Source organism: Astyanax mexicanus, chromosome 6 (assembly GCF_023375975.1).
Source record: "Astyanax mexicanus isolate ESR-SI-001 chromosome 6, AstMex3_surface, whole genome shotgun sequence".
Lineage (NCBI taxonomy): Eukaryota > Metazoa > Chordata > Actinopteri > Characiformes > Acestrorhamphidae > Astyanax > Astyanax mexicanus.
The window spans coordinates 3,233,476-3,257,797 of NC_064413.1; the positions used below are offsets into that span (position 1 = coordinate 3,233,476).

At 37.0% G+C, this 24,322-nt stretch overlaps 2 protein-coding genes across 2 annotated transcripts; both read left to right on the top strand.

Annotated features, from left to right (window-relative positions):
- Window positions 1-2,364: 2,364 nt before the first annotated feature.
- Window positions 2,365-4,170, top strand: LOC103046789 (apolipoprotein A-I). The gene is made up of 4 exons (XM_022674043.2): window positions 2,365-2,456; window positions 2,560-2,614; window positions 3,006-3,156; window positions 3,247-4,170. The coding sequence occupies exons 2-4, from the start codon at window positions 2,575-2,577 to the stop codon at window positions 3,821-3,823; spliced, it is 768 nt and encodes a 255-aa protein (XP_022529764.2). The 5' UTR covers window positions 2,365-2,456; window positions 2,560-2,574; the 3' UTR covers window positions 3,824-4,170.
- A 7,033-nt stretch (window positions 4,171-11,203) lies between these two features.
- On the top strand, window positions 11,204-12,727 carry LOC125802358 (apolipoprotein A-IV-like). Its single transcript, XM_049480143.1, has 4 exons — window positions 11,204-11,328; window positions 11,459-11,513; window positions 11,719-11,869; window positions 11,960-12,727. The coding sequence occupies exons 2-4, from the start codon at window positions 11,474-11,476 to the stop codon at window positions 12,534-12,536; spliced, it is 768 nt and encodes a 255-aa protein (XP_049336100.1). The 5' UTR covers window positions 11,204-11,328; window positions 11,459-11,473; the 3' UTR covers window positions 12,537-12,727.
- The last annotated feature ends 11,595 nt before the right edge of the window (window positions 12,728-24,322 follow it).

Sequence of the window (24,322 nt, forward strand, 5' to 3'; positions counted from 1 at the left end):
TTAGTAGTTTTTTTCTCTCTCCTGTAACGCTGCTTGTTTTTTTTATTGCATAGTGATGATATGAAAGCAAACGTTCCCATAGTGAAGATATTAAAGCCTCTTAACCAAAAATAACCCTGTTCTGGCAATCAAATGTACGCCATGTGAAAACATTTTATCACGAGTGAAATAGTGGAACTGGTGACATGGCTGTCTGTCTCGTGTGAACACGTAAACATCCACACCTCCTCAGGAGAAAGTTCAGATTCACAACTGAACTGAATATTAACTGTTGAAGCTCAAAGGTTGATATATATTTTTTTTACGTTACAGTATTGCTGTAATTATCATTGGTGAATATTGAGCACCCGTCGCGACATAGATAAAAAAAAAAAAAAAAAAGCCAAGCGTGGGCAAGAGGGTTATTTAAGCAATAGAACACGAGAGGGAGTGTGTTATTTTTTTTTACAAAATGAATTAAGAAAAAGTCAAAGAACTTCAAGAACTTTAAGAAATTCAGTTTGAATATGCTTTAATATGGACTGTGCCTTCCGCCAAAAAGTAGTTCCACAACAACTGTAACAGAACTGAAACTTAACTACAAAACGGTGTATCCAAATTGGGAATAAGTGAAGATGGTAACGTTAGGAGCGTGAAATAACGCTAATACTCTCCTCTCCTGCTCCGTGGAGTCGTCTTCAGGTGAAAGCTGTGCATTTTTTGAGCATTTCTGCTTGTTTTGCTGGGTGGTGTTGGTTTTAGCTAGCTGGCTGGACTGTGGTTAGGTTAGCGTAGCTTGCTTTAGCTCAGCATTAGCTTAGCGTAGCTTAGTCTAGCCTGGCTGGTTAGCGTTCTGGCTGTAGAACGGCAGTAACAGAGCGGTTTTCTTTCCCTTTTTTCCACAAAGACGAGTTAGCGCTGCAGGCGAGCGCTAGCCTGTGCTAAGCTAACGCCGCTGCTCAACCAATCAGATTGTGAGGTCAGAACTAACTGTTGTATAAAAAGCCCTAAAGCACTGAGCTGTGGAGCACAATGTAGCACCAATAGTTCTGAGATTAATTTTGGGGAGCTGATCATCCAACATCATGACATCAATAATGCCCTTATTGCTAATAGCAATCAAATTCTCACCTCAATGTTCCAATATCCCATTTCCATATACTTCTACTATATTTATTACTAATCTGTTTACTAATTACATTGCAACAACTACTGTAATACTATCACTAATGCTACTAACACTACTTATCATTATAGTACTAGTACTACTAATACTCTTACTTATACAATTATACCACTATCAATACTATTACTACTACTACTACCTCTGGATATAATCAAGAGAAAGATGGATGATCAAAAGCCATCAAACCACCAAACTGAACTACTTGAATTTCTGCACCAGGAGTAAAGCAGCATAAAGTTATCCAAAAGCAGTGTGTAAGACTGGTGGAGGAGAACATGATGCCAAGATGCATGAAAAAAAAACTGTGATTAAAAACCAGGGTTATTCCACCTAATATTGATTTCTGAACTGTTAAAACTTTATGAATATGAACTCAAAGGTCTTAAAGCTCTGCATATTTTTGTTATTTCAGTCATTTCTCATTTTCTGCTCTAAATTCTGCTCTTCAGAAACTGAAGAGGTCTCTTAATTTTTTTCCAGAGCTGTAGTTCCCCAATGATGAACAAACTACCTTCTACTACCAGAACAGGAACATCAGGAGCGTCCCTCACTACCTTTAAAAACTTCTGAAGACAGAGCTCTTTAAAGAGCACTTACTCTCCTAACACCTCTAACTAACTAACTACTTCTAATCCCATTTCCTTCTTCCCTTTATTTCCTCCTCTATCCTACTACTTACCTTGGCCTAACTGGTCCGGTAACTGTAATGTAATGTATTTATACAGACAGTTTGTTCACACACTGCAATACTATTATATTGCTATAACAAATGCATGGGATTTGGCTACTATTGATCACACTTAAAATCTTAAATAAAACCTAAAATATCTCCAGCTCCACTGTTGAATCGAGGGCGAATATTTTATTAATGTACTGTTTCATTAAATTGGGATGTTATAACCTTCCATCCACCACACAAAATATTACTTACTACTACTAAAGCAGTAGAGCATTACTATGGAAAACTAGGTCAAGTTGATGTTTGCAGAGTTGATGTTTGTAGAAATGTTGGCAGCTGATTGGAGGTACAGTTAGGGGCTTGGTATCACTGTTATAAGTGGAAGCATAACATCATGTGACAGCAGGCGAGCAACCTAACAGCTCTGAAAGCTGAAAAAAAAAAAAAAAAATAGGAGCGGCGCTGACAACATGGCACTGATTGCTGGACTTTGGGTTGTGCTGCGAAGGACTTGTCTGCGTATACATATATATACACCGCCATACTCCGTCTAGACTGACACAGGGTTACTGGACTGGGCAAACACATTCGGTGGGAAAGATCAGCCAAGAGGTGAGTGACTTTTGAAGCACAGGCTAATCGACAAGCTGTGTGTGGAGTGTGTGGAGTCTCTAGACTGGGAATTAAATCGGATTTCTGTGTTAATTTTTTTTAGCAAACAACATCAAAGATGAAGACACTCCTGCTCCTCGCTGTTGTGGCACTTACAGGTAAAGAAGGTTTCTGTGTTTTATTATTAGCAAAAGTGTAGTGAAGTAAATTAGATATTGGATTGAGATTATTGGCATTAAGAGTGTGTCTACGTTGAGTTTTGATGAGAAGCAAACTGTGCAAAGACTCGATGACGTTCTGATATTCATTTCAAATTCAACTGATTAATGCTACACTGTACTTATGCAGTGTGCAAATCTGGTGCTGTACTACAACTATTCCAGAAAATTCCAGAATTTCCCTCTGGGATCAATAAAATATCAATAAATCTATCTATCTATCTATCTGTCTGTCTGTCTGTCTGTCTGTATATCTATATATGTATCTATCTATCTAGCCATCTATCTTTCCCTCTAAGCCCCTAAATTTCTATATTCTTTTTTATAATAGGCTCCCAAGCCAACCTCTTCTACGCTGATGAGCCCAAACCCCAGCTGGAGCAGCTGACTGATGCATTCTGGGACTATGTTGCCCAGGCCACACGCACTGCTGAGGACACAGTGAAGATGATCAGAGAGTCTCAGCTGGGACAGGAAGTCAAGTAAGTCAAGTCAAGAAAAGACTTACCCATTTAAAAAATATATATTTTTGCTTTTACTAAGTGTTTCTCTCCTCTTCTTCTACTCCAAAGTGCCAGAATCACAGACAGCGCCAGCGTGGCCAGCGAGTACGCCGTCAACCTCCAGAACAGAATGAGCCCCATTGCTCAGGACATCATGACCAAAATCACCAAGGAGGCTGAAGTTCTGAAGGAGCGTCTGGAGACCGACCTCACCGCCATGAAGGACAAGCTGGAGCCCTATGCCGACGACCTCAAGGCCCAGATCCAGCAGAGAGTGGAGCAGCTCAGAGTGGCTGTAGCTCCGTACGCTGAGTCCCTGGACTCCGAATCCCTGAAGGCCACCATTCTTCAGAAGACCGAGGAGCTCAGAGGAACCCTGGAGGAGAGAGTGAAGGAGCTGCAGTCTCAGCTGGAGCCCTACACCGCAGAACTCAAGCAGAAGGTTGACGAGCGCCTGCAGGAGTTCCAGAAGATCGTGGCGCCTCTAGGTGAGGATCTTCAGACCAGCGTTCTCCAGAGAACCAAGATGGTCCAGCAGAGTCTGGCTCCCTACGCTGAGGACCTGAGGGAGAGGCTGGACCCCTTCGCCCAGAACCTGAAGGACCAGCTCACCTCTCTTTATGAGTCCTACACCAAAACCAGCTGAATACTGCAAAAAAAAAAAAAAATATATAGAATAAAACCCTCAATGGACTGTTTATATTTCTGCTAAATGAAACTGACGCTTTAATCCAACACATTTGATCAAAAGTTCCAGTCAATACCAAAAGCAAAAGCAATTTACCATCAAGATTTCAAGCCCAAACCCAACCATTGGTGGGGTGTTTCACCATTTGTTCACTAAAGAAAACTTTGCTATAGTTGCTGAAAAAAAAAAAAAAACTGTGAATGTGTTCGTTAATGTGTTTGTAAATGTATATCTCATGTTGAAGAATGACGTCATATGTTGTATTTATATGCTAGAATAAACAAATTTCCATATGAAGAAAGAAAGTGTTGAGTGTTGTTAATCTTTTCTGGTTTTCTACTTCTGATTTCATGCAAAAAAAATAAAAAAATAAAAAAATAAATAATAAATACATTAATAAATTAATAAAAAAAATACACATATACAGGGGTTGGACAATGAAACTGTATGAAACACCTGGTTTTAGACCACAATAATTTATTGTGGTGACGGACAGTTCTGGTGGAAACAGGAGAGTTGAGATGAGATGAGTTGAGAGTTGAGATGTTTTTTGGATACAATCCGGGTTAGCACCCAAACATCCCTTTCAGACAGCTTCCTCTTACAGCGTCCACAGTTAATCCTGTTGGATGTGGTTGGTTCTTCTTGGTGGTATCTCGCTGACATTACCCTGGATACCGTGGCTCTTGATGCATCTCAAAGACTTGCTGTCTTGGTCACAGATGCTCCAGCAAGACGTGCACCAACAATTTGTCCTCTTTTGAACTCTGGTATGTCACATAATATCATAATGTTGTGTGCATTGCAATATTTGGAGCAAAAGGGACAGAGGACAAGCAGCAAAAATCTTTAAATATCAACAGAGAGGTACAGTACAGTTCATCAAACGTTTAATGGTGCAAAATATAGAAAGATTCGATTAATCCATAGCTGTAATAACTGGCAATATGAAACTAAAAATCTTTGAACCGTCCATTTAGAAAAGCTCTGATTTGTTTGAATTCTGAGAAACTGAGAGAAACTGAGTTTACTGTCAGTCAAAAACTCACAGATAAGAGAAATATGTCATCACTACTGTAGGTCTAATCCAGTTCATTCTGTTTGTACTTCCAGATTGTGCAATCACCTGTAAATACTGTGAACACACACGTTTAGATGTTCAGTACTTTGGGTTTCACATACCATTTCACCAATTCAGTTTCTGAATCAGTTTCTCTGATTTTGCTATTTATAGGTTTATGTTTGAGTAAAATGAACATTGTTGTTTTATTCTATAAACTACAGACAACATTTCTCCCAAATTCCAAATAAAAATATTGTCACAGTTTAATCACAGTTTTAAACATGCATCTTGGCATCATGTTCTCCTCCACCAGTCTTACACACTGCTTTTGGATAACTTTATGCTGCTTTACTCCTGGTGCAAAAATTCAAGCAGTTCAGTTTGGTGGTTTGATGGCTTGTGATCATCCATCTTCCTCTTGATTATATTCCAGAGGTTTTCAATTTGGTAAAATCAAAGAAAGTCACCATTTTTAGGTGTTGAATCCTTTAGTAATTCCACTGAAGGGTGGAGCTAAAAGAATACTTTTACTTAAAGTACTTTTACTCAAATCTGGGTTTTTAGTACTTTAAACATGTCTGATTACAATAAAACATTATAAAAACGTTCTTTAAAAACTACTTAAAAGTACAAAAAAGTACTGAACTATGAGAATATTTGAGTAAGGCATAATTTGAGTATACTTTTTAATACTTTTTTCACAAGTGGTGAAAACAACAGTTGAGATCAAATTAACAGACTAATAAAAACATAATTATTTGGAATTATTTAGTGTTTAAAACTAACAGATTATTGATGTAGAAAGTTGCTTGGTAGATAAATTACAGACGTAAAACCGACTGTCGGGAGATGTTTCTCTGCTCTGTCTATCGTCCAGAAAAGGGTAATGAGGATGACCTTGTCATGAGAGAGAGCAGCAGATTACTCAACCCACACAGCTGGTTTAGTCGTATAACCGTCAGACCCCCACAATCACTGAGGTTAAGTAAAGGCATCTTTTTAACTTTTAGGAAAATCAGCTGACCTATAACCTTTGCTGGCCGGCCGGACTGATAAAGAACAGACAGATAAACCCTGAAGGAGAGTTAAGACCATTAGAGCTTCTCTCCTGAAGACCTGGGAACTCTCTGGGATATACAATTAAATGATTTCTTGTTAAATTCCCACCTGAAAAACAGATTTTAAAGCTTTTACAAAACGGACAACCTTAGTGCTTTGTAGGCCATATTTATCCTTATTAACTGTAAACTGTTACAGGCTTTCCACTAATCTGTCACGAAGTGACCCAGGCAGGGTGACGAGGAGGCGGAAACAAGTGCAGGTAGGGACGAAAACGAATAACTTAATAAATATATATATAAATAACAAAGATAAACAAATAACAAAGAACACGTAATAATTAAGTAAACCAAAACAAACGAGAGGAACTAGTGAACATAAACTCAACAAACAAGAAGTACTAAATATATATAAATACAAACAGGGAGTAAATAAACAAAGAAACAAACAAAGCTAAGAACATAAACAAGGAATAAACAAGAAACTAGAAACTACCAAAAATAACCAAGAAATAACCAAAACTAAACAGGGCAGGGATATATATATATACAAGGAATATACTAGAAACAAAACACTAAGCAGAGGACTGGGAAACGAGGAAATAAACAAGAAACTAGAAAACATACACAAAAGATAAACTGAGGTAAACACGGGCAATGACTAGGGCTATGAAACACGGAGGAACACGGAGAGACAAAACAACAGGGGAAGGTGCAAAGACCGACGGAGACAAAGTGGCAGAGGAGGGCTATAAAAAGAAACAGGAAACACTATAATTAGAAACACCTGGGGAAGGGGCGGAGCTACAAATTAGAAACAGGTGGAAAAGTACTGAGACGGGAGACACAGGGGAGCACAGGTCACGTGGGACACACACAGAGACACGAGACAGGGCTAAGACCTGACATAATCTCTGATAAAATGGAGGTGGAACAGCGATCCATCACATTGTCACTATCCAATGAAAAACCCGATTCTCAAAAACAGAAACTTTACAAGAGAGAGAAAATAAAAACTTTTTAACTTTCAATTGAATAAGAAATCAATGTATAAAGAGTTTGTTTCAGGTCATTTTGGAAATTTTCTGTTGGTCCATTCATCAAAAAAAAAACCTCTTGCATCCGGACTACAAGAAAAAAAACAAAAAAACACTGAAAAAAAATGCTGAGTGAAATTTATTTTAAAAAAGTTTCGCAACTTTCTGCATTTTCCGTTTTTAAGTAAATTTAATTTCCGATAAATTTAAGAAACGTCAACTCGGTTTCCAGACTTAAATGTTACACAGAGTAAATAAGTGAACTGAACTTCAGTCAATCCTTTCTTTTAGTAAACTTTATATTACCTAATTACAATTACTTCATTTATACAATATTACTCAAATAATTTATTATACATACAATATATTACAATTCCTAAAATTTTAATATTTTTAGATAAACTCTCCTCAAGACGGGACTAAAATTACCGGAGGACCACGCAGTTCAGCAAAATACAGTAGATAATTCAGCCTGTAATTTTTTTTTTTGTTGTGAAAATGTCTAAGAAATTAAACACATACATGGTCGTTCTGGATGGGAATAAAATCACAGAGAACCCTAACCCTTACAAAAGAGAAAATTACCTCAGAAACCCCTGAGAAACTAATCCAATGCAGATAGGTCTTAAGAGACAGTTTGTGTGTTTGAAAAATGATGTAGAACACTTATAACTAACAAAAATGGAGATACTTATTTTTTTATTGGACAGGGACGATATACATTTGGGTACAATAATATTGGAAACATATCAAATACTGTATGTGTGTTAAAATTATCTTTGAAGTGGATTTGATTATTCCTGCCATCACAAGCAGTGGGTAAAGTCCATTCAAGTGTCAATATCAATATAGCATGGCCTTTGTGTCACACAGTGTAACACTGTGTAATAATGTTTTTTTTCAATATCTTCTCTGAACAAACACATTATTACACATATAGAGAAATGTTAACACTTCACTTTAAATAAATTTTGTTTAATGTTAGTGGTGTGTTTTTCCATGTTTGAAGTACTGTCTGGTTGAATAGAGTAAAACTGTAGTTGAATAATTCTTTAAAGTGGTTAAATTACATTTTTAATTTTTTTTTTAGAAATATTAAAGGCCCTGTCCCACTGCGATTGCGTCTAAATATCCACTAAAGTACGTCCAAATTGATCAGAAAACACTGCGTCCACTGAGTGAACGCGCTGTGTCCAAAATATAGACGAAAATTGAAGTTGGACGCCGACTTCCAACTATATATGGTTGTTTTTTCTAGTGAATCATCATTTCTTCTTGAGCTACAAGAGAGAGCACATCTATTCTCTTCTACACAACCATGGACCACAGATTCCTTGCAGTGATGGTGCAGCAGCAGAACTTACTCCTCCATGTGCTGGACCAGACCGGGAGGAGGAGGAGGCGGCAGCAGGAGAGGACTGTCTGGGTCAGGCCTTGGATTGTACGCCGGGTGGAGTTTGGACTGTACGACCGGCTGATGGTAAAGCGATGGACGCCAGAAAAATATTTTTATGGACGTCGACGTCCACCTGTACGTGCCGTCCAAATATCCACTAAAATACGTCCGTACTGCGTCTAAATATCCACTAAATTACGTCCATATTAGTCGCCGTCTATTCCGAAAATTTTGGGAGGTACCAAAACCACTTTTGCGTCTAAAGTGGACGGCAACGTCTAAACTACGTCCACTTGGACGGTGCCGTCCAAATATCCACTAAACTACGTCCAGATTGCGTCTAAATATCCACTAAACTGCGTCCACTGAAATTTGGACGTACTTTAGTGGATATTTAGACGCAATCGCAGTGGGACAGGGCCTTAAGTAATGATTTAGCTATTTTCATAAAAAGAACAAACTATTTATATACAACCCTAGAAGCTTGCTGTGACAGGAAAGACACATGCAGTGAAAACAAAAAGTGATTAAGCTGGTCTTCATATGGTTGATTGTCAAAATAATTAAGACAAAATTCAGGCTCCTTTATTTTATTAATGGCTATTAATTAGGTCATTAGCTTAATAAGCAAAAAATACCTAAAAAAGCAGTTACAATCATATCATCTCTACATTAATTAGAAATGAATTACATCAATTATAGAAATTAAAATTAAACTGACTTAAGTTAACTGAAGAAACACAATTTTTTCCAATAGCAGTATAAAAACATAACCACAAGATGATGATTCATTTCAATAGATAATGGGACCAAGTGTCTTGGTCAAATCTCCAAGACCTAATCAAATCAAAGTCTTCAAAGGTACCTAGTAGCTGTGTTGGATCAAAGTCCAGTGGAGTCCAGCTGTCCTGACTGAAAGTACTTAGTCCAACTAAATCACCAACTGTTATCATGAGCCCTCCACATAACCACACAGACAGACACCGAGAAGAGAATGAGATGATTTTACTTTTTGTATCTATGGGGTTAAACAACATTAAACAACATGACTACATCTACAAACCTCAGCTCTCAGTGGAAAATGATGTTTAAACATTATTTTAATCAGCAATTACATAAATATATATATATATATATATATATATATATATATATATATATATATATATATATATATATATATATATATATATATATTTACATTAGTTAGAAATTAGAAGTATGATTCAACCCAGGCCATGCGGTCAGTTTTCCGGCTGCTTGAGGCTAAATGCAAAAATAGAAAATTGGATGCAAAAACTCCTTATTTTACTGATTTTTTTTTTTTTTTGCTTTAATGTAGTGCAGTGTACAAAACATTTTATTATATATGTTTTTATATATTTTTTCAATTTTATTTTTTTCCATCTCTGCACCTCACAATTTTATTTTTAGGAAAAAAAAAATATATATATATCTTTATTTTTTGATTTTTACATTTTTGCATTTAGCAACTTTTACTAAACCATCAGATTTGTGTTGCAATATGCAAAAATAAAAACAATTGAGAGAAGATTTAACTTTAAAATTTCCTTAAAATCATGTTTGCGAAAGGCTGGATAGAAAAACGAAATAATTGACCATTTGGATGATTTAGGATGATTTCGTTTTTACTATACTAAATAAAAATATATATTAATTAAGTTTTAAACCCAATTGTCCCCAAGTGAAAAAAGTAGATTAAATTATATTAAGCATTATTATAAAGCTATAGTGCCCTAAAGTGTTCTTGTAGCCACACATAAAATGGAACAACTTTTTAATACTTATTATACTTTAATTATAGCATAAAAAAGTCCTACTTAAATTGTGCTAAGTGGACTTAACTGTACTAAAATGAAACTATTACAAATATACTTAAGTAACATTTAAACATTTTTAAACTACTTCATGTATGTAACGCCATATATTTTAAATATGCTTACAGTAAAATTATAATACATTTAATAATGAGTATTACAACTGTATCACTATTTATTTATTATATACCAGGTATATTAGAAATGTACTAAGAATTGATGTTAAATATATGTGATCTATTTACATTAGAGTACAAATATATATATGCTTCTTGTTCCTGTCTTTTTTCTAGTCTAGTATACATTGTTGGTTATAACAATATATTTTAATATACTGTACTACAAATTTTAAATGTTAATTTTTTTTTTTAATGTAGTAATTTAATTTACTTTCTAAAATAAAGTTACAAGATAAATTGCACTTTAAGTGAACTACTGTAAGAGCTGTTTTTAACACACTTTGCTAAAAATGTACAAAAGTATATTTGGAAATAATATTTTAGAAGTATATTGAATTACATTAAACTGTAAAAAAAAGTGTACTTCATATTAGTCTATTATTGGATGAATGCATAATATTAATGTACTTTTAATATATTTTAAGTAAGTACACAATCTGTTAGCATATTTTCAGCATACTTAGACATGTCTCAATATGTTTTAAGTACAATTAAGTATATATTTTTTAATTTAGCTCGATACAGTCAGAAAATTAACCTGCTAAAGTTACAGTGACCCCATGCAGGCAGTGTTCTGTGTACTTTCCTTTCTTTAGGGAGGTTGTCACTTAATGACTGAACTTTCAACTCTCTGTACGCTATCTCTGCTTTTATTAGGCCATGATAGCGAGACGTTTATCAGTCTCGACTGAACTTCAGGCCCTGTGCTAACTGATGGTCCAATCAGGACATTATGATGTGGAGCAGCACTGACAGCAATGCACTATGAGCTGGACTTTGGGTTGGCAGCGCAACGCACACCTCTCTTCAGTGTATATATAGAGCCGCCATTGGCGTAGGGTTGCTCACACACACTCAAGTCTGGCCTCTGACAGCATCCAGTGTCTGAAAGGTAAGCAAACTCAAAGGGTTAACTGTGTTCAATTGTTCTTCATTTTGTACCTGTGTATATATAAATATATATATATATATATATGGAAAAAACAGCTTGTACTTAAATATTACTTTTTGGACTTTTACAGAATCTGTCAGCAACCATGAAGGTGCTCGCGATACTGGTGCTCGCTGTTTTCACAGGTATTTATTAGACGTGCTGTTACTTTACATCACTTCATTTTATGCTGAAATACATTATACATTATATATAAAGCTTTTTAAATGATTGATTTCCATTGAAACTGAAATAAAATAAATATATAGTCGACAACTAGCGTAGACTTGATTCCTGTCTGCGTTTAAATTGTATTAAAATCAACTAAAAACCATATTTTTCTTTGATCAGGCTCCCAAGCCAACCTCTTCTACGCTGATGAGCCCAAACCCCAGCTGGAGCAGCTGACTGATGCATTCTGGGACTATGTTGCCCAGGCCACACGCACTGCTGAGGACACAGTGAAGATGATCAGAGAGTCTCAGCTGGGACAGGAAGTCAAGTAAGTCAAGTCAAGAAAAGACTTACCCATTTAAAAAATATATATTTTTGCTTTTACTAAGTGTTTCTCTCCTCTTCTTCTACTCCAAAGTGCCAGAATCACAGACAGCGCCAGCGTGGCCAGCGAGTACGCCGTCAACCTCCAGAACAGAATGAGCCCCATTGCTCAGGACATCATGACCAAAATCACCAAGGAGGCTGAAGTTCTGAAGGAGCGTCTGGAGACCGACATGACCACCGTCAGGGACAAGCTGGAGCCCTACGCCGACGACCTCAAGGCCCAGATCCAGCAGAGAGTGGAGGAGCTCCGAGTGGCCGTCGCCCCCTACGCTGGAAACCTGGATTCTGAAGCCCTGAAGGCCACCGTTCTTCAGAAGACCGAGGAGCTCAGAGGAACCCTGGAGGAGAGAGTGAAGGAGCTGCAGTCTCAGCTGGGGCCCTACACCGACGAGCTGAGGCAGAAAGTCGACCAGCATCTGCAGGAGTTCCAGAAGACCGTGACCCCCCTGGCCGAGGATCTTCAGACCCAGGTCGCCCAGAGAGCCGAGATGGTCCAGCAGAGTCTGGCTCCCTACGCTGAGGACCTGAGGGAGAAACTGGACCCCTACGCCCAGAACCTGAAGGACCAGCTCGCCACTCTGTACGAGTCCTTCAGCAAGACCAGCTAAAAAAAAAAAACACTGACAAAAACCTGAAATTTCCAATTTTCCCACTCCAATACTCCAATGACTGATAGCTGCTTTGCTTTGCTGCCTCCTCTGCATGTATTGTAGAATATGCCATCATTTCCACTGTAACTGTCATTTCCAGACTAGGCCATGTTGTGCAATGAACACAATTAAAGGTGTGTTGTAACATATGATACGATGTTTTTCCATTCTTTAATTTAATAAAGCTCAAAGAAATATAAAAATATATATATTTATGTTGAAGTGACTTGAGTTTCTGTAGAATTTTAAACAATTTAAACATCAGTGAGCGTCAATTTTTAAGAGAGAAAAATGATTATTTCTGTTGTTGAATTATAGTATATTATATTATATCATATTACAGGCTATTACAGGGGATTGCTATTGGGAAAATATTTGGTATCTCTAGGTCTAGTGTCTTTAATCCCACCTACACCTATTGAAAATGTGTTTCTAACTAACATTGTGGCCGTTCTATAGGGAAACTCTGTTGTGTATCAACTTGCAAATATATAAAAAGTACCAGTCAAGAGTTTAGAGTAATTTATTTTCTACATTGTAGATTAATATTAACATAAGATATAAAACTATTAAGTGACAAATATATAGACTTATCTAGTAAACAAAAAATAAGTGCATGGCCTCCACAATCCCTTGACCTAAACCCAAATGAGATGCTGATTTGGTTGGGATGAGCTGTGCTCCTGTATATATATATATATATACATATATATTCCTGTATCTCTCTCTCTCTCTCTAAGATCTATGATCGTTTTAAGAAAACCCACCCCAGAAGTACTGATAAAATGGAGACAGAAAAACATTTTACCCTCTATTTATTTATTTGTTATTCTGCAATCCCTCTTTAAATTAAGTTTACAGTATTTAGTTGACGCTCTTTTCCAGAGAGACTTACAGAGAGTGTAATTCCTATTACAGATCTAGGCCAATGTAGTGTTAGGAGCCTTGCCCAAGGACTGCATACACTGCATCGTTTTAATGTTTTTAGTTAGTTATTACATATTAGCACTGATATTATATTACATAAAATAATTCAGTAGTTGTCTTTTTTTTCTTTTCACACAATGAATGGCTACTTTTAATTATGTGTTGGTCTACCACTTGAAATCTCAATATAATAAATTTAAGTTTGTGGTTATGAGGTGTGTACCAAACGTGAAAAAGTTCAAATGGTATGAACAGTGGTTTGCAAGCTACTATGTAGCAGTGTACACACATCCGACTCTTTAAAATACATTCAACCAACCCAGCTCCTCTCAGTACAAACAAAACACCAGTAATAATGGTGTGACCAGGGGTAAAAAACAATATCGAGTCAATGAACTAGCTATAATTACTCGGTTTGTCTCCTGCTGACAAATATTGTGAAAAAATATAGTTTTTATACTAACTGCTTAGCTTTATATGAAAGCATTAAGACTAAACTCACTGTGTACTACCATAAAAAAACAGTCATTTCTAATATCTGTGTGCTGTGTATGCCCTCTAGTGATAAGCATACTGTATTCCTGTATTTTCTGTATGAGGACCAGGCATACATTGGTGAAAACCAATGAAGTCAAGATCACTGCAGAAACCTAATTGCAGAAAATGTTATAATATAATAAAGTAGTTATGTTTATTGTGAGAATAAAATCCTTAACAGAACATATTCCCTAACCTTATATACTAAATACATGTCCTCAAATCCAGGGCAGCCACAAACACTAATCAAATCCCCCACAAAACTCAAGTCAAAACCTACAATTACACTTGAAAGCTAAGCTAAGCCAAAAGCTGCATGTCTGGAACTGTACCTACATGCTTATCAAAGTACGTGTCCTTCCTTTTCTCCATGTCAAGAGTCGCCCACACACTCCCATTAGAACACAAACAGCTCTTGCTTAAGGAACAAAGCAGCTCTAAACGGAAATTTATCAAGCCTCAACATAACATCTCAAAGATGGCCTAGAATGTTGTCAAGCTGTATTTATCTTCTTATATAGCAGAATAATGAGAGTTCAGCACATGGAAAAGACAAAACTCAGTGACCCTCAAACACTGTTGTTCCTCTTTCAAAAGAAAATCCAGCAGAACGGATGAAAAAACAAAAATATGCAGAGCTTTCAGACCACAAATAATGCAAAGAAAGAGTTCAGAAATCTATCAATACTTGGTGGAATAACCCTAATGGTTTTTAATCACAGTTTTCATGCATCTTGGCATCATGTTCTCCTCCACCAGTCTTACACACTGCTTTTGGATAACTTTATGCTGCTTTACTCCTGGTGCAAAAATTCAAGCAGTTCAGTTTGGTGGTTTGATGGCTTGTGGTCATCCATCTTCCTCTTGATTTTATTTCAGAGGTTTTCAATTTGCTAAAATCAAAGAAACTCATCGTTTTTAAGTGATCTCATGTTTTTTCCAGAGCTGTATGTTCCTCAACATCACATTTAATGGCGACTTCAGGAGAACATGGTGCTGATGATACTGGAGAGCAGCTCATCACCTCCAGACTTTGCTAGTTATGGATTTTTTTTTTATTTAGTCAAATAAAAGTCTAAAAGTAGTTTGTTAGAGAACACTAGTAAACAAACAGCATCATGAGTCTCTAGGTCCGAGACTAAGGTGTGTAGAAGTTTAAAGCAGTGTCATGTTATTAAAAACATATCCCAAACTTTGAGCATCCCAAGAAAAAGGATTCTACAACTGTCCCAACAAACCTACCAAGACATGGCCATGGTCCACCCAAACTGACAGATCAAGTAAGGAGAGCCCTGATTAGAGAATTGGCCAAAAGGGCCATGGTCACTCTGGAGGAGCTGCAGAGATCCACAGCTCAGGTGGGAGAATCTGTCCACAGGACAACTATCGTAAGTCATGCACTCCAGAAATCTGACCTTTATTATTATGTATCATTTTCATTACACTTCACACTTATGTGCTATTTTGTGTTGATTTTGTGTTGATCTTACTTAAAATCTCAACAAAAAGCGTTTCAATGGGGCTCCGGGTGGTCCAGCAGACTAAGGTGCTGCCACTATGAACAGGAGATTGCTGGTTTGAATCCCAGTCATGCAGCTTGCCATCAGCTGCCGGAGCCCTGAGAGAGCACAATTCGCCTTGCTTTTTTGGGTACAGTAGATGGCACTCTCTCCCCTTATCACTCTTAGGGTGATGCCGATCAGCACAAGGCATCTGTGAGCTGATGTATTGGAACCGAGTCGCTGCACTTTCCTCCGAGTGCGATGGCAACTCGGAAATAATGCATCAGCTGCAGGTCGAAAAGAGGCGTGTGCTAGTTTTTACCCTCTTTGTGTTGAGGCATCACAGGTGATGGGGGATATACAGCTGACCAACAGTTCAATGGGTGGAACAACTGGCCAGATAAATTAAGAGAAAAACTGGGAAAAACTTGGAAATTTGTTGTAAGTTTCAAGATGTATGATTACTCAGCAAGCCACTTTAAGTCGGCAAACTCCAAAGAAGTGACCGTGGTTTTGGTCAGTAAAAAAAAATTTCCTTTATTTCTTAATTTGTGTTGAAGGTCAGTAATGCTGCAGCTTGCACTTCTTTTGTGGGTCATGAGAAACGAGGAGCACATGACAGTTGGTGTCCCATACATCACTGAGAGTTCTGAGTGTTCTGGAAAGCAATTCAGTGCTGTCGTGCAAAAACGAGGGTGATGATTAAGATTCAGATGACTGCTCTCTCTGATACACAACAGCTGAGAGGCCTTTGACCTGGATTGCCTAATTGAAGTGAAAACAGTGAGTAATGCAGAAGAAAAGCAGAAAGACTCCCTGTCTGTCACAACATCGAGGTGAATCATAGACCGCCAAAAACAACACTGTACAACAGAAGCCAAGTCAGGGTAACTAGAGTTCATAAACTCTCGCAGGCATTTACACATGCGAGAGCTGCATGCGGATTCCTGTTGTTACCTATATGTTGTGTTACAGGTGAGGAAACTTCTTTCAGTTCAGTTAAATCATTCATTTGCTATGATTACTGCAGAAGAAACCAAAAAACTAAACAAAAAAACACAAATCTTGCTTCATAAAGTTAAGGGTCATTTATGGGTCACTTCCGCATTTAATCTACGCTACAACCTATGCATATTGCTAGGTCTATACTAGGGCTGCACAATATACCGTTTAAACATCGTCATCGCGATGTGCGCATTAAATCAAACACCTCATGTTGCAATATTTTGATTCTTGACACAAGAAGTAGATACACAGCGCTGTCTCTGTGTCTGTGTAAGTGAAAGGCTGCTGCTGCCCGAGAAGTGCAAGGTGAGGGGAAGCAGGAGTAAACACGAGGTAACCGCACACATGGCCTCCATCCACATGGTTGGGCACATGCATGTAAACGTGAGCACGTGTTGAAAGCTGTGCTCCTCAGTCCAGCACAGTTTTGCATCGCAGATATTTCTAGTTACAGCTGAATTCACACTTTTAATTATTTACCTTTTTAAAGGGTTGATTACTGTTATTTTGCTGTTTTCCTTTACCTTTTAAGTGTTCTGTCCTGACTTACCTCTTGATCTGTCCGGACGTGAGACACTGCACAAGTGGGGGCGGGGCTGCTGACATCATGGGTCTTGCATCGTTTAATATCTCGATATATATCGCCGAAAAATGAATTTTGCAATGTAAAACAATTTCCAATATCATGCAGCCCTATTGCATACCCTACACCACAGCCCGATGTACACACATCCCCAGAAAATACAGCGACTGGGATTTATTTACTGAAGATCGTATTCCGACATTTCCGACTTTCTTACCTCTTGTCTACTGTTTTTTTTTGGTGTAACTGCACTAGGACCCTCACACAGGCCACACTACGAACTCTGTGTTGAATTAAAAACAGTGAGTAATGAAGTAGAAAGGCAGAAAGACTCCCTGTCTGTCACAACATTGTGGTGAATCATAGACCGCCAATAACAACACAGTATAACAGAAGCCATGTCAGGGTAACTAGAGTTCATAGCTTCTGAAATGTTGTAGTTACCTTCATTGTGTGCTATGATAGGAGGAGATAACATAAATACATTTCCTGAATATAAAGATTCTATCTGTTAAGATTTCTGTAACAAAAACTAGCGATGCATCAGAATGAACGTTTTTGACTTAATCCAAACAAAATGCTAAATAACCAGCAACAACCGAATACGATACCCACTTTTTTATTGGTTTTTATTCATTCTGTTATATGACCATTGCATAATTTATGCAACTAACTATATATATATGATGTACGTGTGTGTGTGTGAGGGGAGGGGGGTGGGTTGTGGTGGTTTGGTTTAGTGGTGATTGCTAAAGTTGTTAAACACCCAATTTTACCTACAGAGTTGAAAAAAATTTATGACTATTTTTCTAGTCAGACACAGCTCCCTGGTCAGTAGCTCTAGTTCTGTGCAGTTCTCTGGGTTAGTTTCCAACAACAGAGTTTGTAGATTATGAAAGTTGCTGTAAAATGTCACACAGGAGATTTGATTGTGCGGTAGCCACATTTTGGACATGTTTTGAGCACGTATCTAGCTGCTGTGCCGTCTCTCTCTAACCTGGCACCCACTAAAATAATACAATTAAATTTTAACTTTCCTGAGAATGAGAATTTCCTCTAAAACTTTTTTTTTTAAATAACAGGGAAATTTAGCAGGGCTACATAATATTTTATGTTAAATATATGGAGATCCAAACAAATAATTATGAAATGTAATGAGGTGACCTATAGGTTCCCTCACAATGTGATTAACTATAAATTGCGTAAATTGTTGTGAACTTAATCCCACTGTTGAACTTGCAGTAGGTGTTTTTAGTAATTTCTTCACCACTGCCCTTTAAACAGCCTGATTCTCCACGGTCCTTTAACATACTTAATCATACTGTAGTGATTGAGTGTGACCCTTATTACATATTAGCTGCTGTTTTCTTTACAGATTGAGGAAACATCTGGAGTTATCTGTAGAAAGGGAAGTGACTTAAAAGCCAACAAAGGCCATTTAACCAGATTTAACCTCCGGCAGACATGACATCAGTCTAGTCAAAAACATATGTCAGCATTTGGTTGGCAGTGTTGGGCAAGCTACTAAAAGTGTAGCACGCCAGGCTACAGAGTTTATAACTGATGTATTTTAGGCTTAATAAAATAAAATTAATAAGTAAAATGAAACAAATGTATTAGGAGATGTAACATTTATCATATTTTCCAATTTTCTTTCTGTGTGATTCCAGATCATCCAAATGTCATCTTTAAAATCAGAACTGATTATTCAGAAAAGCCAATAAACGTGTGTTTATAGACATGGATGGAAAACAGAGAACCCATTGGAAACTAGGGGTGCACGATATATCGTTTAAGCATCATCATCATGTTGCAATGTTTTGATTCTTGACACAAGAAGTAGATACACAGTGCTGTCTCTGTGTCTGTGTGAGTGACAGGGTGCTGCTGCCTGAGAAGCATGAGGGGGAGGGGGAGCAGGCGTAAACATGAGGTAACTGTGTGGCCTCCATCCACATGGTTGGGCACATGCTTGTAAACATAAACTCGTGTGGAAAGCTGTGCTCCTCAGTCCAATAAAACACACTTATTTATCTTTTTAAAAAAGTAATTTAAATGCCTGATTAAAGAGCCGATTAGTGTTGTTTTGCTCGGGTTTTCCTCAGGTTTTGAGAGCTCAGCGCTGACTCAGCTCTTGATTGGTGCGGGCACAAGACAGCACACGGGTGGGGGCGGGGCTGGTGACGTCATAGGTACCGCATTTGAAATGTAACATTTTTCCAATATTGTGCAGCCCTAGCCCCTAAATGCTCTCTGGTACTGAATTGACCGTATGTATGGTCTCACCACAATCAGCACCTCTGAGGACAGACCACACCTCTTTTTCAGCACATAAACATACATTAAAAATGTCATCACTATTCCTGCTGAGAGCTAAATGTTAAAGACATGGGCTTGGGACCAGTTGGGACCCGTTTGATCCCCCGGACAGGCAGGAAGTGACCATAATCAGTGCCACACCACACCTTAAACCCACATAAACACTGTCTGCACCATGCAATTTACAACAAGAGCTGGATCTTACAGCCCAGTAACACTGCACACCACAAAAAACCTTTAACCCCACTTACCTACCTACAACTAAATATAAATTTGCCTACTATATGTACAAAGCAATATATAATACCTGTATGTTTCTTAACGTTTCTTTATAGAAAACGTTGATTTGTCTATATCAATTCACATGATGTAAAGGTGAGTAAACCTGGTTTATTTTGGCTGCATTTACTGCATTAAATGTGTTTAATGCACAGGTTAAACATCTTAAAGGGGAACTCCGGTGAGAATTGCACTTGGGATGTAGTAAAACATGATGATGAGAACAAACATTTGTCAAATAGTCCACCTCCATTAACCCCCAGCTTTCTGAAATACAGATCTTTTAGCCGATGCTCCCAGCAGGCTTACAACGCTAAAGATAGGGGCATAGATAAGAGTTGCTAATCCAAAGAAACCACTTTCTTTACACCATTAACAAGCTCAAAGTAGCTCCACACTTCATTGGTAGAGTTTTAAAGGTCTTTACATTCAAAATGAGGCGTTGAGAACTTTAAAAGTGTACAGAGTTTAAGTCACAAAAGTTTGACAACATTTCTCCTAAATTCCAAATATTTATTTGTAGAAAATGAGAAATGGCTGAAATAGCAAAAAAATATGCAGAGCTTTCAGACCTCCAATAATACATATACAAAGAAAACAAGTTCTTATTCATAAAGTTTTAAGAGTTCAAGAAATCAATATTTGGTGGAATAACCCTGGTGGTATGGTCTCCTCCACCAGTCTTACACACTGCTTTATGCTAATCACTCCTGGTGCAAAAATTTAAGCAGTTCAGCTTGGTTTGATGCTTGTGATCATCCATCTTCCATCACCCTTTCCTCTTGATTGTATTTAGAGGTTTTAATTTTGGTAATATCAAAAACTCATCAGTTTTTAGTGGTCTCTTATTTTTTCCAGACTAAACAGACGAATATGTATAGTCTGGTCAAAAAGGTACTTGCTACTCTACCAGTAAAAATCATCAAACTAGCAGGTTTATTAACTGCAGCATCACTAATGTCCGACTTTGTAGGTTCAACTAAGGGACACGCCATGTGTTACAGTCTTGTATGTAAATAATTGATATCCCCTGGCACTGTAATCTTAGCAGGATCTCAGTTCACAAAGGCATGTTTTGTTCTGGAGAGCTGCTGGGGTGCAGGACGGGCAGGGCTGCAGGTACTGAAAGAGACGAGTTGGGACAAGAGGCTGAAACTCGCCGTGAATAATAAGGAAAGTCATACATCGTCACACGAGGCATCATCTGAGAAATTAAACCAGCATGAAGAAAGATCAGCCTGTGATGTAAGCACTGCAAGACGTTTAACTAATCTGCTCTACAAAGCTCAACTGCACCTACAGCCCCCATGAATCCGCATTCCCATTATAGCTCTTTATATTACAGCTACGTCTGCTATCAGCAGACTTAAACAGTGCAGGACGAGGGCCCTTATCTCCAGGTGAACAATGACCCAGCATCTGACGTGGAAGAAGCCCTATGAACGCACCTTTATCAACACAACATGCTAACCTACTTCACAACATGACATTTAGCCACAAAGGTGGATTTAAGTATTGTTGATTGTAACAATACATTTATAAAATATGTTAAAGTCGTTTTAAAACTAGTTTTTGGTTTTAAATGCTAAAAAAAAAAGGTTAAATCTAGCAGAAGAGCAGGAGCTAATCTTACAGACAACATTAAATCAAGATTACAAAACACAAGCAACCTCCCTTTGGCTTGAACTCAAATTTAAGGAAAATATATACAGCTCTGGAAAAAAAGAGACATCTAAAAAAGGATGGGTTTCTTTGATTTTACCAAATTGAAAACCTCTGGAATATAATCAAGAGGAAGATGGATGATCACAAGCCATCAAACCACCAAACTGAACTGCTTGAATTTTTGCACCAGGAGTGTAAAGCATAAAGTTATCCAAAAGCAGTGTGTAAGACTGGTGGAGGAGGAGAACATGATGCCAAGATGCATGAAAAAAACTGTGATTAAAAACCACCAGGATTATTCCACCAAATATTGATTTCTGAACTCTTAAAACTTGGAATATAAACTTGTCTTATTGTATTATTTGAGGTCTGAAAGCTCTGCATCTTTTTTTGTTATTTCAGCCATTTCTCATTTTCTGCAAATAAATGCTCTAAATGACAATATTTATTTGGAATTTGGGAGAAATGTTGTAGCTGGTGTGTAAAAATAAGGATAAACGCACTTAAAACATAATTATTTTGAGATACTAAGTCATTATTTTGAGACAGTAAAAAAAAGAAAATAGTACACCATTATTTTGAAAGCAATCACTCACTATCTTTAATTAATGACTTAGTATCTTAAAAGCCATTATTTTGACATAAGTCAACAGTTTGAGACAGTAAGACATTTTTTTTAAAGAAAATGATTTTTTCCAAACACTTGCTTTTGCAAAATTATATCAAAATCCTAAAATAATGACTTACTATCTCAAAATAAAGATAAAGGTTTACTTAATATTTGAAATAAATTTGGTGCAATTTTTTTTGGTGATGTGTTGGGCAGTAACTAAATTTTGGTTTCATTTTCTATCAAAAAGAATCTCACTGGAACTGAGCGTTAAAGTAAAAAATGAAAGTGAAATTTATGCTGGTCTTTTAGTTTATATTAACAGGTATAAACCCACCAACATGTAGCTTTAGTAAACTGTTCATTAAGATGTAAATCTTTTCACTTGTTGTTAATGAACACTCTGTAAACACTGCTGTGAATGTGTGTGTGTGTGTGTGGAGGGGGGGGGGGGGGGGGGGGGCTAAAACATGATGGGCGATAATTATGCTAATGTGGTCGACCCTTATCAGCCCTTTAGACGCAGTAATTGCTCCATAGGAGACCGTTTGATCCCCCAGAGGTCTGTAAAAACAGACAAAGCACGATAAAGGGAAACATGCCCCCACTGTGTGTGTTTGTATGTGTGTGTGTGTGTGTGTAAGAAAAGGCACAAATAAAAGGTAATCTACTTTCTGAACTCAAGGTAAGTGTTGCTGTTATATTGCAAAATAAAATTCTATTGTATCAACAGGTTGTCAATTTTGTCAGATGATTAAAAATATATATATATATATATATTTTTTTTTAATCATCTGATATATATATTTCCAGATTAACTAGACGAGTTAACACATTAATGTTGACAGCCCTAATTTTTACACTTTAATCAAAATTCTAATAAAAATATTGTAAAAAAATATATATTTTTCTCATTATATCAAGTCAATTTTTTTTAGATAAATTTGATATCTGAGAAAATGGCAACCCTGTAAACAATTAGACGGAAACAGCACTGTTGTAACCTTATGTTCAGTATCAATATCTTCCTATTTTTTAGATAACAAATGATATAACATGATAAAAATTTAGGAAAGTTGTTAAAAGGTCGTTTTTTTGTTTTATACAGCATTAACAACATTAAATACATACCACAATGTGGCTAGAATGTTGAGATTTTGTCATATTTTCAACAAAAGTTTTAAACATTTTAAGAAAAAATGTATTAGCATTTTCTCAAGAGAAAAAAAATCTATATTTTAAAATATTAAATCTAAATACTACAGCTTTTAACATACTCCTGCGAGAAACACACTGTAAGAACACTGAGAGAAGGGTTTTATTATAGTTATACATTAAAAATAAATCTTTACATTAATATATCAAATTAGTGTCTTGCACTCAGCCATACATACTTAAAATGATTAAATTCAGATAAAAAAGCAAATAAAACAGACAAATGATTATCTGTTTATAAACCCAACGTACAGTTCATTTGATTGTGTACATTGTGAAGACCAAATCAATAGGTCACACTGTCGCTGTGTCAACTGGGACTTTACATCATGCAAACTTGAGCCCTGGTCCAGGTTCTTACAGGATTACACCATCCAGCAATTCAGGCCAAAGAACAGCCCCATCCTGGATAATCCCACATTTAAACAGAATAACGCAAATAATGAGTTCAGAAATCAATATTTGGTGGAATAACCCTGGTTTTTACTCACAGTTGGCATGTTTTCCTCCACCAGTCTTACACACTGCTTTTGGATAACTTTATGCCTTTACTCCTGGTGCAAAAATTCAAGCAGGTCAGTTCTGTGCATGTTAAATAAAGTTAACTTAAAGAGCAATAGTAACAGATACTATTGCTTTCAATGTGTGCTTATATTCTTGAACATTTTTCAAGAACACACATAAAATTGTTGCTCATAAATATTTTATAAGTACTATTATTATTTCGTCTAATTTTAAGTTTGCCAAGTTTCCTTTTACACATGCTCAGCATTTAATGGTTATTTTTGTAGCTAATTAGTGATTATAATTATTAGTAATTGTAATTTATAATTACCGCATTTATGTCCTCTGTAAAAAAAATTATTATCTAAATCCGACCAAGTTTTAACTCTAAACTCCCAACAAGAAAATGACCTAAAAATTAAAAGCATGGCCATAAATCACGGCTGATGTGATTCGATGATAAGTAAAGGTTGACACGGCACGAGATTCTGCAAGTACGGGGAATTGTGTAACAGGGCACCCAGCCTGGAGTGTTGGAGGGAGGGAGGGAGGGAGGGGGGTGATGGGTGTTTTAGAACAAAGCACGTCACGTGAGAGA